Source organism: Chelonoidis abingdonii, chromosome 5 (assembly GCF_003597395.2).
Source record: "Chelonoidis abingdonii isolate Lonesome George chromosome 5, CheloAbing_2.0, whole genome shotgun sequence".
NCBI classification, from domain to species: domain Eukaryota; kingdom Metazoa; phylum Chordata; order Testudines; family Testudinidae; genus Chelonoidis; species Chelonoidis abingdonii.
Genome location: NC_133773.1, coordinates 29213704 through 29225819, shown reverse-complemented (window position 1 = coordinate 29225819; position 12116 = coordinate 29213704). Strand labels below are relative to the sequence as shown.

At 42.5% G+C, this 12116-nt stretch overlaps 2 protein-coding genes across 6 annotated transcripts in view; one reads left to right on the top strand and one right to left on the bottom strand.

Annotated features, from left to right (window-relative positions):
* Positions 1-2124: 2124 nt before the first annotated feature.
* On the bottom strand, positions 2125-8734 carry TIFA (TRAF interacting protein with forkhead associated domain). 2 transcript variants are annotated; one of them, XM_075066197.1, is made up of 2 exons: positions 8620-8734; positions 2125-4217 (listed from the first exon to the last, which is right to left on the bottom strand). In XM_075066197.1, the coding sequence occupies exon 2, from the start codon at positions 4195-4197 to the stop codon at positions 3637-3639; it is 561 nt and encodes a 186-aa protein (XP_074922298.1). In that variant the 5' UTR covers positions 4198-4217; positions 8620-8734; the 3' UTR covers positions 2125-3636. The 2 variants fall into 2 exon arrangements, 1 of the variants encoding a protein (XP_074922298.1); XR_012655930.1 differs by lacking the exon at positions 2125-4217 and adding an exon at positions 5308-6691.
* Positions 8735-8801: 67 nt separating this feature from the next.
* Positions 8802-12116, top strand: part of ALPK1 (alpha kinase 1) — an 80547-nt gene continuing 77232 nt past the window's right edge. For all 4 annotated transcript variants that reach the window (XM_032769718.2, XM_032769721.2, XM_032769717.2 and 1 more), the window contains exon 1: positions 8802-8884. The gene's annotated coding sequence lies outside the window, so the exon portion shown is untranslated. The remainder of the gene's footprint in view (positions 8885-12116) is intronic.

Below are 12116 nucleotides of genomic sequence, written 5' to 3'. Positions count from 1 at the left end.
CTGTAATAAATTTGTAGAAAAAACTAATAGGAATACAATTACTTTATGTGGGTAAGTACAAAACAACACTTTCAGGCAGCAAGCCAGCAAATAAACATAGATCTAGTCATAAAATACACATGATTTACTAAGGGACAGGAGCTTCACTACTCTCCCTTTTTGCACCCAAGTACAAATACCTGTGTAGTTATTTGCAAGTGCATTTGGATGTCTGTGTTGCATGACTGTTCCCATATATAAAATACTTAGATGTTTAAACTGATAGCAGTTGTTCCTACAAGATAAGGACAAATAAAGCAAGATTTGTGCCATAATTTTCAAAGGTGAGATCCTGCAGTTAGGCTCAGAAATCCATATTTATGGAAGTTGCTAGGTGATCAGTACAGATGGAAATCAGGTGACTTATTTAGATGGCTGTAGATGGTTTTAGGAGCCGAACTGTTGGCACCCATTTTTTTAAATCAGGGTTCAGGTTTTAAAATTCTGCCCCTTAATGTGCATCTAAAGCTACATCCCACTCTTCTCCTGATATGAAGAGTAAATTTCCTCTAGTACTGTAGACAGTATCTGTATAACAGCTGTAAAGGCAAATTTATATCCAGGTAGATTATACACCTCTACCTTGATATAACGCTGTCCTTGGTGACCAACAAATCTTACCATGTTATATTGAACTTGCTTTGATCCACCAGAGTGCACAGCCCCCCCCACCCCGAGCACTGCTTTACCTCATTATATCCGAATTCATGTTCTATCAGGTGTGTTATATTGAGGTAGCAGTGTATATAAAATTTTCAAAACCAAATGTTTATGGTTTAATAAGTCCCTCTACTAAATTACAATGCCCTTGTGTGTCACACAGAGACTTTTAAAAAAACTGAAACAAAGCTGTTAGGTGTCTCTTTATCTTCAGCTTAGTGTTGCGTGATACTCCCCACCCACCCAATCCAGTGTAATCTTAAAAGCATCTCTGAGCTTTTCTTGTAACATAGTTAGCATTGCTATGACTTCCAGCATCCTCTCTACCTAAATCCTTTTAGAGGGTTCATTTAATCCCTTTAAAATTTAGGAATGTATTTCAACATTATCCATAATTGAGTAAAAATGGAATCAAGATGGTGGTCGAGGCTCAGTTCTAACAAAAATGGAGCAGTCTGACCCTCTCCACCTTAGCAGACAACCATATTTGATGGTAAATCCTGGAGGAGCCATGTTAGATACTGAGGTCCAAATGAGATTCTATGAGGTGGAAGTATAGAGTTTGGCCCCAAGTTTCAAACACGGCTCAATTTCTAGCATAGACATTGCATGCTCTGTGGTCGCACTGTGTAGGCAAAAGAGCAGGTTTGAAATCAACATGTACCTGCTTGGAAATCACAGCTAGAAACTCTTTGCCACAATGATCTATAGTGCAAATTTGTAATCGTTTAAGCATTTCCTTTGCTGTTTCCCCAAACATTCTTTTGCCTGAAATTTCCATCTGAAGCAAGAGCATGCACTCTTAGATAAACCCACTCCTCATTTTATTCAGTGCTCAACTATCTGGGCCCTATTCAACATTACCCTGCAGTCCCGTTGTGCCAGCTAAGCTGGTATAGAAGGAGGACAGGATAGGCATGAAAGCCACCCAATGCAGGGAGCTTCTATATGCCCTCCAGAGGATCCCTAGGCACAGAGGATATGCTGAGGATACAGAGGGAGGGGACTGGGATGTGGCTGGGGGAGACCTGTGCTTTGGCAGTTCTGTGCTCCTAAGGAGACCCAGAGTTTGTGACAGCAGGGGAGCAACTTGAGGCAGCCCTCAGGGCCAGAACTGAATTGAAATAAGTAGAGCCAGAGCCCTGAAGTTTGTGGGATAAGCAGCTGTTGCGCAGGGGATTACACACTCTGCGTGAATTAAAATTTAAAAATGCGTATCGATGTGGCTAATGTTGTTGCAGGTCTCCAGATGGAATTATTGCAGGTACTCTATTTCTCTGATAGCACGATCTTGAAACAATGCTCATCACCAAGTGTAAAACAGTTCTTTTGATGCTGAACAATTGGCAATAAAGCTTGAGATCTCAGAATAATATTCCCTCATATAGCTGTGCTTACAAGCCATAACCACACACGAGGACAAAATAAGGCATGCAAACATTTTTAATACAATCTCAACTGGACATTCACATTGTTTGTTTTATTTACACTCACATCTTTGAAGATAACAGCATTTTTATTATAGCACTTTAGGATTAGAAGAAAATTGTTTGTGGTTAAATATACCAACTAAATAGCTCCATTTTCACAAAATATGAATAAAAAAAGTTTGAGTTTCATTTTCAACCCTAACATCAAAGTTAGGGTTGAAAATGGATCTCAGTCTGAATACAGATTGCACTTCAGTATCAAAGTTAATAATGCAATATAACAAATTTGTATATTAATCCTGGCCACTTGTGGTTTATTTATAAAGCCAGGATTTTGCATCATGTTTGACAGAGATAATTAAACATATACACACACACACATATTATATATATATATATATATATATATATATATACACATACACACACACACACACACACACACACGAGAGAGAGACACTGACCCACCCACCCTGTGTTACTGGGGCTGGCCCTTTCAGGAGAGTCAGAGACCAGCCTACCTGGGACAAGCTCCTGAAAGGGAGAACAAGCCAACTCAAAGCCACCTGGAGGTAATGAAATCTCTATGCACCGTTGACAACTGATTAGCTAATGACCCTGCCAAAGGGTCACCAGTCCTCAGCTGAGGTGGTTTCTAGAGCCAGGAAGTTCACCAGAGCAACAAGTCCAGGAAGGGTTCCTGGAGACAGGAAGCCCCCTGAGGAGACTTTACCAGAGCCAGGAGCCTAGAAGGTGCACTCTTAGCCTGGCCATTCCCTGTATCTGTCAGAAACTACATGCTGCTACAGAGAAGAGCTACAGGTGACAGATCTGAGTCTGGGGAAAGAATGCTTACCAGATAGTGGCAAGAAGCCTGGACCAAGAGAGCTGCTGGAGTGGACCGGTGGACTCAGGTGGTATGGATAAATTAAGATTGACTGTCTCCCAGCTAAGACACTGGAGTGAAGTTTTGGATGCATTCTCATTGAGGCTCTGGTTAATAAACTAGACCCCTCAGATGGATGCTATTCCCTAAATAACGCCTCTTAACTTACTGATAGCCCACTTGGGGAAAGTGAGGCAGGGAGCACTGACAGGACAGCTGGCCAAATAGTAGCACTATAGGGCAGGTAGACCCTGTCTGAAAGAGCTTATGCTCTATGGCCCCAGTCCTACAGTTGGATCTGCTACCATGAGCCTTTAGGTTCATGCAAAGATCCACTAACTCTGATTGGGGTTTACCACAGACAAACATAGAAGGTGATAAGACAGTGGAGGGGAGGAGACAGGATGGACACTAAATAAAGATGATGCAGGTCTAATGACATTTGTAAATGAGTAAGTTCTGATATGTTTAAACAGTGTGCAAGAGGAAGAATACATAACACAGCAGTGGCAACTATGGAAAGCAAAATAAATGCAGTGTACTGAGGAGATAAGATTTGGTCCCCTGAAGTTATGCTGAATTAGGTATTGCGCACTGTTGAAAGCAACCTTCTCTCTTCTATCACAAATCATTTTCATCCATCTCTACTGGTCTTACTCCCCAGGAATAGACCAAAGAAGGAGAAATGCCACATTCCGGTATGGGCTGCAGTAAAGGCAGGTGTCTCCCTTGCAAAAGTGAAGCCTGGGCCAACTCAAAGCAAGTCTCAAAATAATCCAGTGATTCCCCATCTTGTCTTTGCATTAAGAGTTGGTAGTCTCCAAAGCGAATGATGCATTTCCATGGCAGGTCAATTTTGTTTAGGTAGTCCAGTTCCACATTGTCCACAATTAGCTTGGTCTTTTTGCTCATGTTCTTTATCTCAAAACCAAGTTCTGAGCTGTTGAGTTGCCTGAAAAACTGCAGGGTAAACTGAACCCGGGAAACACGGGTATCCATTAAATTATAATGGCAGATGTTAGAATCTCGGCCAAACTTTGCCATGTCATCTACCCTGCGCCGTTCTCGCTTGTGGAATTTTAAGCTGCGAAACACCTGCTTTTCTTCTTGGCAAGGATGGTACAAAGTTATATGGAGACAAGTTACTGTCTCTTCAGTTTCCACTTCTTCCATGGAGCTCATGATGATGATCCTTCTCAGAACTACAAGAATGAAAGAAACATGGAATTATTGCAATGCCAAAAAAATCCACTTGGAACTGGCATCATTTAAAGAACTTTACATACTATTGATTGATTAATTAATCTGTACTTGTTTTATAGAGAACCATGGGTGGTAAACATAGTCTAGCATCTTGGGCACAGGACTGGGAGTGAAGAACTCCAGCTTGATCACAATAGTTCTATTTCCAGTTTTGCCATTGACTTGCAGCTCTGGACAGATCCAAAGTCTCTATGTGCTTTGGTCTCCCATCTGTAAAATGAGGATAAGTACAGAGACAAGGTGAGTGAGGCAATATCTTTTATCAGTCCAAGTTCTGTGTAAAAGCAAAGAAGTTTGTCTCTCTCACAAACAGAAGTTGGTCTGATAAAAGATATCACCTCACCCACCTTGTCTCGCTAACATCCTAGTATGGACATGTCTACAACACAGCATACAACCATAAGTACTGGCTGTTAAGAAACTTCCTTAATATTTTTAATTTTTTTTGAGATCTTTGCATGAAACTATGCAAATATATTAACTAGTTCTGCCCCTATTATAAGTATCTTACTAAATGAGTTCACCTTTGAAGAAACATTTTGGTGATACACCATTGGAAACCTGAACACTTGTTTTGTAGACCTCAAAGACCCATATTGGAACTATTACATAGTATTTGTTAATAACTCTGGATATTATATCACTATTATACTTCTTTGACGATATGAAATGCGACAAGTACCCTTTGCCTGAGATGTGAGAAACTCAGGTTCAATTCCCTTTTCCAGAGGGTGGGGAGAGGATTTGAACAGAGGTCTCAGAGCTCTCTAATCACTATGCTGTGGGAGATTCTGCTGTAGGGTTTCCTTGGTCTCCTGTTTTGAAGCAGTGGCACACCAGCTAAATAATGAAAGTGTAATTGGACACGTCCCTCGGTCTTGCACTTCCCAGGTGGGTTCCCTAACCCCTGGACTATAGAGTCAGTCTCCCTCTCTCTGGCCGAATGACTACTTCAGTATTTATTCATGGTAGAACAGTCAAGTAGGAGCTCAGAAGAACATTAGCATTTTCAGAACTACTCACTGACACAAACTTTACTTTTTGAAATCTCATTAAGGAATAGCTGCTGTATATAATACGTTACAAATATCAAAAATGAATTTAAAGTGGGCATGAAAATTCCCCTGTTTTCTCCAACAAAAATGGGGTACAGGATTTGCCATACTGAATCAGACTTGTGGTTCATCTAGCCCAGTATCCTGTCTCTAACAGTGGCCAACACTAGTTTCATTAGAGGAAGATGCAAGAAAAACTGCAGTTATGGAAGTCTGTCCAGAGAGAGAGTTTCTTTCTCAACCCTATTAATTAGTAGGTGGCTCATGCCTGGAAATACAGGGTTGGGTATATCCCTTTCAAAACTCCTTGTTCTAGTTTTTAATGTCCTACTGTAATTCTGGATGTTCTTGTCCACTTAAATATCATATTTAACTCTTGGCCACATATTTTGTGGCAAAAAGTACTACAAGTTAATTGAACACTGTGTGAAATGGTATTTCCTTCTCTATCCAAATAAGTTCATCAATTAACTGATACGTACATTTCACTATGAGGTGCATAATCAGTGTTATTCATTGCATCTGAGTCCTCATTACTAAAAGCAGTTTACAGTTCAGTCTATTGCATTTTATTGCTATGTGAAGCATCATTGTGATATGGACTCTGACATATGATTACCTTTCCAAGCATAAGATTGCACAACTTTAATCTCTAAACACATAAAGAATGGATTACTGGTACAATGACACCTTTCTGTGATGCCAGTATTTGGAGGATACCATATAAATATCTCAAGACCTCTGGAATTATTTTCCTTATTTTCCTTCCTTAATTGATATTCAGAACAAGGCACAACGCTTTTTCTTACAAAGCAACAGCTCAGACACAAAACATCTCCCATTTCAGTGCTGGATAAATCTGGCCAGGGAAATCACATTAGTGAACACTACTTAAACATTACTTGCTAGAGTGGTGCTGATATGGCTGTCCTGGCCATTGTAAGCAAAGCCTAAATGTTAAGAAAAATTAATTTCAAGTTAATTCTGATTGCTAGGCTGTTTATAACTCCTGTAAATAATTATGCTTTCCCCCAGCCTATGTTGAAAACAATATAGTTGATTTGGGTAAAATTATAAAACTGCAATATGCAATTATAATTCTTTCCAAGGTGATTTTAGTGCTTATGAAAAGCAACTTTCAGTCGTGCCTGACTTTGAAACAGATCTGAACCTGTAACTTACAAGTGGAAAACTCTACATTGCATCAGTCTGCTCCTAACTCAATTGGAGGTGCATCAGTAATACTCACTGTCTTTCGAGCGGAGGAGTGTATTCAGAAGAATTTGCAGACATGACTGTGACATGCCAATGCAGGCCTGCGTGTTTTGTTCAAAATGTTGTATGTAGATTAGACAGGGCTGCAAGGGGAGCAAACTTTTTTCCATGGTGTCACGATATTCAGTAATTTTTTTAAAGATATGGATTCTAAATTTTGCATGGAAATATGCACGTAAACTCTTGCCCAGTTGGGGCCAAGTTCTGATGGAAGCAAGAAAACCCTAGCCTTTAGCAAGAGTTTTACATACATAGGACTACAGTGTTGAACCCTTGGTGTCATTTTCACATTTGGAATGTGCATACTTGTCTCACTTCCCCTTACATTCCGCACAAAGCCATCAGCAAAAAATCCACACAACTTTCTTGGGGCACTGATTGTTAACATCACCAGGCATGGGAATTTGTGAGTCTTTTACTAAAGGGTTAGGCTGCCCATACACCCATCCCACAAAACAAAATTTCTAAGAACAAATTTTTCTCTGATAGTCAAACTTTTTCTATTGACAAATAAAACAAGCATCAAGCAGTGAAAACACTAATGATACAACTGTTTTGAAAGCAATTCTGACTCCATTAAATCTCACAAAACTTAGAAAGGGAACAAACTGGTTAAATCATCAGGTCTACCATCCACCCCCCACCCCTCTTACAAGATATAAATTCCTAATAGAGGCCATAATAAATGTTTGTCCAGGCAGGTCTGGATCGTCTCTCTCCCTCCTTTTGTCTCCATTTGCCACTGAGGGGCATGGCCACTGTATGGAGTGAAGTTTGCTACTGAGAGGAGCAGCTAAAACCTGGAGTGCAGTCTGCCAGTGAGGCAAGTGGCTGGACTGAGGACTGTTGGCCCCCTGGAAGGGGGGAAAGAACTGAGTGGGGCACAGCTGGAGGCCTGTGTCCAGAAAAGGATGACAGGGCCCAGGGAGCGACGCAGTTCCTGAATGCAGAGACAGGAGTGAGGATGGGTGGGACACCACCTGAAAAGGGCACACTGGCAACCCTGAACTAATTTCCAGGATGGCCAGCCGGGGTTGCTGCAGTGGTGAGCTGAACACCTGTCACCAGGTCCAAGAGCAGAATTTCCCATAATGCCTGGGAATTGACCAGAGTAAAGTAAACATCTTCCCCAACATATCTTGGTATGTTTATTCCTTTGTAGGGTTTTTTTTATAAGAGCAAATTTACTGAGAGTTGACAGTGCAGCTAGATCCAGAACAGACATCCAGGGTCCTGACAATTAAGAGCTTGATCCTGCTCCTATTGAAGACAACAGCAAAACTTCCACTGCCTCCAACAGCAGCAGGCACACGCCCTAAAATCGCAGCAGAGGCGCCCCTCCAAGCTCCATCCCACCGCAGATCGGTTCGCACGGATCTTTCGCGGGAGGAGGTATCCTTTCACCCGAGCAAAAAGGAAGCTGTACTAACGGGATGAGGGCAGCAGGTCAATGCACAGTCCCACGCCAATCTCTGTCTGTGAACAAGAAAGTGCCCCTCAGCGGCAATGGCAGGGAAAAAGTGCTCTCGGCCCGGCCCCTTGGCTGCCACCTGCCAGTGGGAAATTTTTCTCCTTGCAGCTGGAAAACCCGCCCCCAAGACGCCGATTTCGTTCGCCCACGAGCTGCTGCTCACAGCTGATCCAAATGTAAACGCGCCTCCGCCTGGCTTTGCCGCTTGCGCGTCTGGTTTGCACAGCGCAGCGGGGTCCTGTGCTGCCAGTGGAAGTCCCCTGCCGCGCCGTGTTACCAGCTGCCCCCCGCCCCGCTCCAAGGAGCAGCGGCAACTCCCGCTGCCTTCCACGGGCGCAGGTCATTGCACGCCCCCTTTGCACCCCCAAACCAGCCCATCCCCACTGATTCTCCCCGCCCCCAGACACACACACACACCGCTTGTGGTGCAGCCCCCGCCGCGGTCTGTCCCCGTATCCCCACCGCTCCCAGCCACCCTGCTCAAACTGCCCCCGGGAAAGAGCTAGCGGCAATAGGCATCCGCCAGCTCGGTGCGCTCACCTCTGCCGGGGGACCCAGAGCGCAGCGCGGTGTCGGGGGAGCTAAACGAGAGCCCGCGCCCGGAGCTTGCTCGGCGCAAGCACTCGAGTCTTTTAGTGCGGAGCTGCCACGGGCGAGGATTTTCCCCGCAGTCGCCTCCCATTGCTGGGGGAGGGAGGCAGCTGCACCATGGGACTTGTAGTTCACAGCACCAGAGCTTCCTGCTTCACTTGGAGCAGCCACCAGCACAACCCCGGACCGACGGCTTCTCTTCGGCGAGTATAATGTAAGTGCCCAGCCCAGCGGTCAGCAATTCGGATAATTAAAGGGCGGGAAGGCAGCAACTTTAAAACAGGCTACGGTCTGACCCTCTGATCGCTGTGAATAACGCCTGTTGATGGCCGGCTCTGAAAGGCATTACACCAATGTATTTCCCTGTCACTGTGTTTTCTTTGCGCATTTAGCATTTGTGTGTGGCTGACTCTGCCGTTTGCTTTGTCCACTCGTACAGTCGGTCAGTTTCCTTTGCTGGGGTTGTGACCTTTCACACAGCAACGGACTGAGAAACATTTTAATACAAACGAAAATGAGTGAAAAGCTCCCAGAAACTGCCAAGGAGGAGTCAGGGCAGGTATAGTGCCTGAGACTACATTCCCACATTGGCAATGACCATATAATCATAGTAATTAAAATTGATCCATCTTGTAGAAGGTGTCAACATACCTGGCATTTATTAATTAAAGTCAAAGAAGGAAGTGTTGAGGATCCATTGGAGGGAGCTAGAACAATAATCTGCAAGACATTCTGAGCTCTTTTGGGCAGTTTGTTTCTATCTGGGTTCTTGTACAGGATCTATGAGGGACAGGGTTTATTTATGTGTATCGTACAAGTTGTTTGCATTCTATCGTGTAAAAAAAAAAAAGTTCTCAACACTATCATGATCAGATTTCTCTGCCACTGATTATTTATTTTGAGCAAAATCTTGCTCACTTTACTGTCACGCAGCCGTCACCGAAGTTAATTGTGATCAATGGGAGTTTTGTGTAAGCAGCTCTCAGTAGTCCATTCTAAAGAAACATTTCTTAGATACAAAAAAATTTTAAAGTTGTATTTCTAATAGCAAAATAGACTGAGTCAAATGATCAGTTAATTGCTTTTGAAAACCATTTTGCATGGCTTAAAGACACTTCGCTAGTTCTCAAGTGTATTTTTCCCCAGTTATTAACCACCCTTCACCACTAGACTTTATTTGGAAACAAACAAAATATCTACATATAATGTGGTATGCAGAATAAATGTCAGTGTTAATAAGCTATCCATTTACGTTTTAAAATCGGAAGTAAATTGAAAACTGGGCAGGTTACTTCAAATGAACTACCCAACTAAATTAACCAAAGACCTGTACATTTAGCAATGCAATGTGAGACTGGACACTGCTCCATAGGACTGTTCACTGAGGAGGAGGAGAAGGAGGAATCTTTGTTAATGAAACTTTATGGTTAAGATCATAAACCCATTGTGACACTGCACCCCTTATTCTTCATAGTGATATTACTATGATATGACTATAGTATAATGATGTATTTTATGCAAGATGGGTAATCTAAGATGTCACTGGAAAAGTTATGGTCTGCTGAATATGATTATCCTATATGTATGCTTGTATCATTTTTGTATCTGATGTTGTGAACATTGGCTATGTATCTGTATTTCAAATGTAGTTATACCTGAGTGATGCCACTAGGCAAGATGCCTTCAGTCTAGATAGTGGGTGGGGAAGGGCCTGTTCAGGGTAATAATCCATTAGGGAAAACAGGAGGCCTCAGGAGAAGCTTATCCATCACCTGGTGAGCCATCCTGTGAACGCTCCAGACAGTCTGTAAGTAATGGCTGCCATGGACTCAGCAAGATATGCAAAGGCATGTAACCAGGCCATATGATCCATCTTGGGATGTCGGTGTTTTTCCATAAGCTGAGTTTCGCATACGGAGGGAATCCTTTTCCCTCCGTATGCTAAAGCTATCTAAGGCAGAGAATGACATCATCTGTTGGTCTTCACTCCCAACACAAGAAGATTCCTGGAAACATCTAAGGAACAAAAACTGAACTGAGGGAAGTGCTGGACCCAGGCTAAAGGGATTTCTAGCTTGTGTATGAAAGACCTGGGGATTCCAAGCTGTAAAGCAAGTGTAGCTTGTCCCTCAAGAATCTGTTTTCTGCTTGTACCATCTCTCAGGGTGAGAGACTGGATATGAATTAGCAGTTTATCTAGTATGATCAGCTTAGTTTGCATTTTTGTTTACTTACTAAGTAATCTGCTTTGATCTGTTTGCTACCACTTATAATCACTTAAAATCTATATTTTGTAGTTAATACATTTATTTTATGTTTTAATCTAAACGAGTATGTTTGCAGTGAAGTGCTCAGGAATCCTAGCTCAGAGGGGCTGTTGAATTTCCTCCGCATATTGAGGGGAAGGCAAACTGGATAATAAATTCATACTGGTTGGGGTTTAGACCAGGGCAGGACGGTACAGCTCTGGGGACTTAGGCTGGGAAACCGGTTATTTTGGCTGTAGCCTCTCTACTGTTGGTTCATGCAGTAGCTGGTCAGAGCCTGCAGGTAACTGCGGTTGGGTGTGTCCCTGCTTGTGAATGCTGGTGGAAGTATAAGCCCGGGAGCAGGTCTGCAGCTTGTCACAGCGGCACAGCATGAGAAGAAGCCCAAGCTGGTGGGTCAGAGGGCTCAGTGGCACCCCAGTTCCAGGTGGCACCCAAGGGGAACCCATCACACCCATAAAATTCAGTAAAAACCAAAATTATATTTCCACAACAATCATTGCATGTCCTCTTTCATAAGTGAAGTCTTTTGTATTACTCATTATGGTGGTAGCTTTGATTTTATAGTAAATACTACATGTTCAGCATGACTGAATAACATTTATTGTAACAAATATCCGAATTCCTTGACATCTGTAGGTTCAGAATCTCAGTCTACTGTTGCATTAAACACTGTTCTGACTTTAAGACACTGTGGGAGTGGGAGTTAAAAAAAAAAGAGAGCATCTGTAAACACACACGTGCATATGTCTGAGTGTAGGGCGCATGATGAATGCAGAATTAGGCCCTCTGTACAGTTTTCCATCTTCCCACATTCATTTGTAGTACCTAGTCTTCAATCAATATCACACTTAGTAAAGCACACAAGCTACTTTGGACTACATCCATTTCAAGTTTAAAACAAAACTAATGTTGAGATCTCCAGTCACAAAGGAATTACCGAACAAGTCTTTAAAAATGTGGAAATCACATCTTAAAATCCTGGGATAATTCAAAAACAGACAAAACAAAATTGTACTAAACTTTACAGTGGGTGGGGGAAACAACCCACTTTGGGACTGGAAGTGAGTGTGCAGAAATTAATTTCAAATGGCAATTTTTCTAAAGCGTTTTCATTTACAGGTGCTTAGTGTCTCTTCATTCATAATACTAGCAAGCAGTTCTGCTGGAACCCTGGTA

What these genes read in the sequence shown, in the direction of transcription:
- TIFA (XM_075066197.1), bottom strand. Translation starts at nt 4,197, where the DNA reads ATGAGCTCCATGGAAGAAGTGGAAACTGAAGAGACAGTAACTTGTCTC.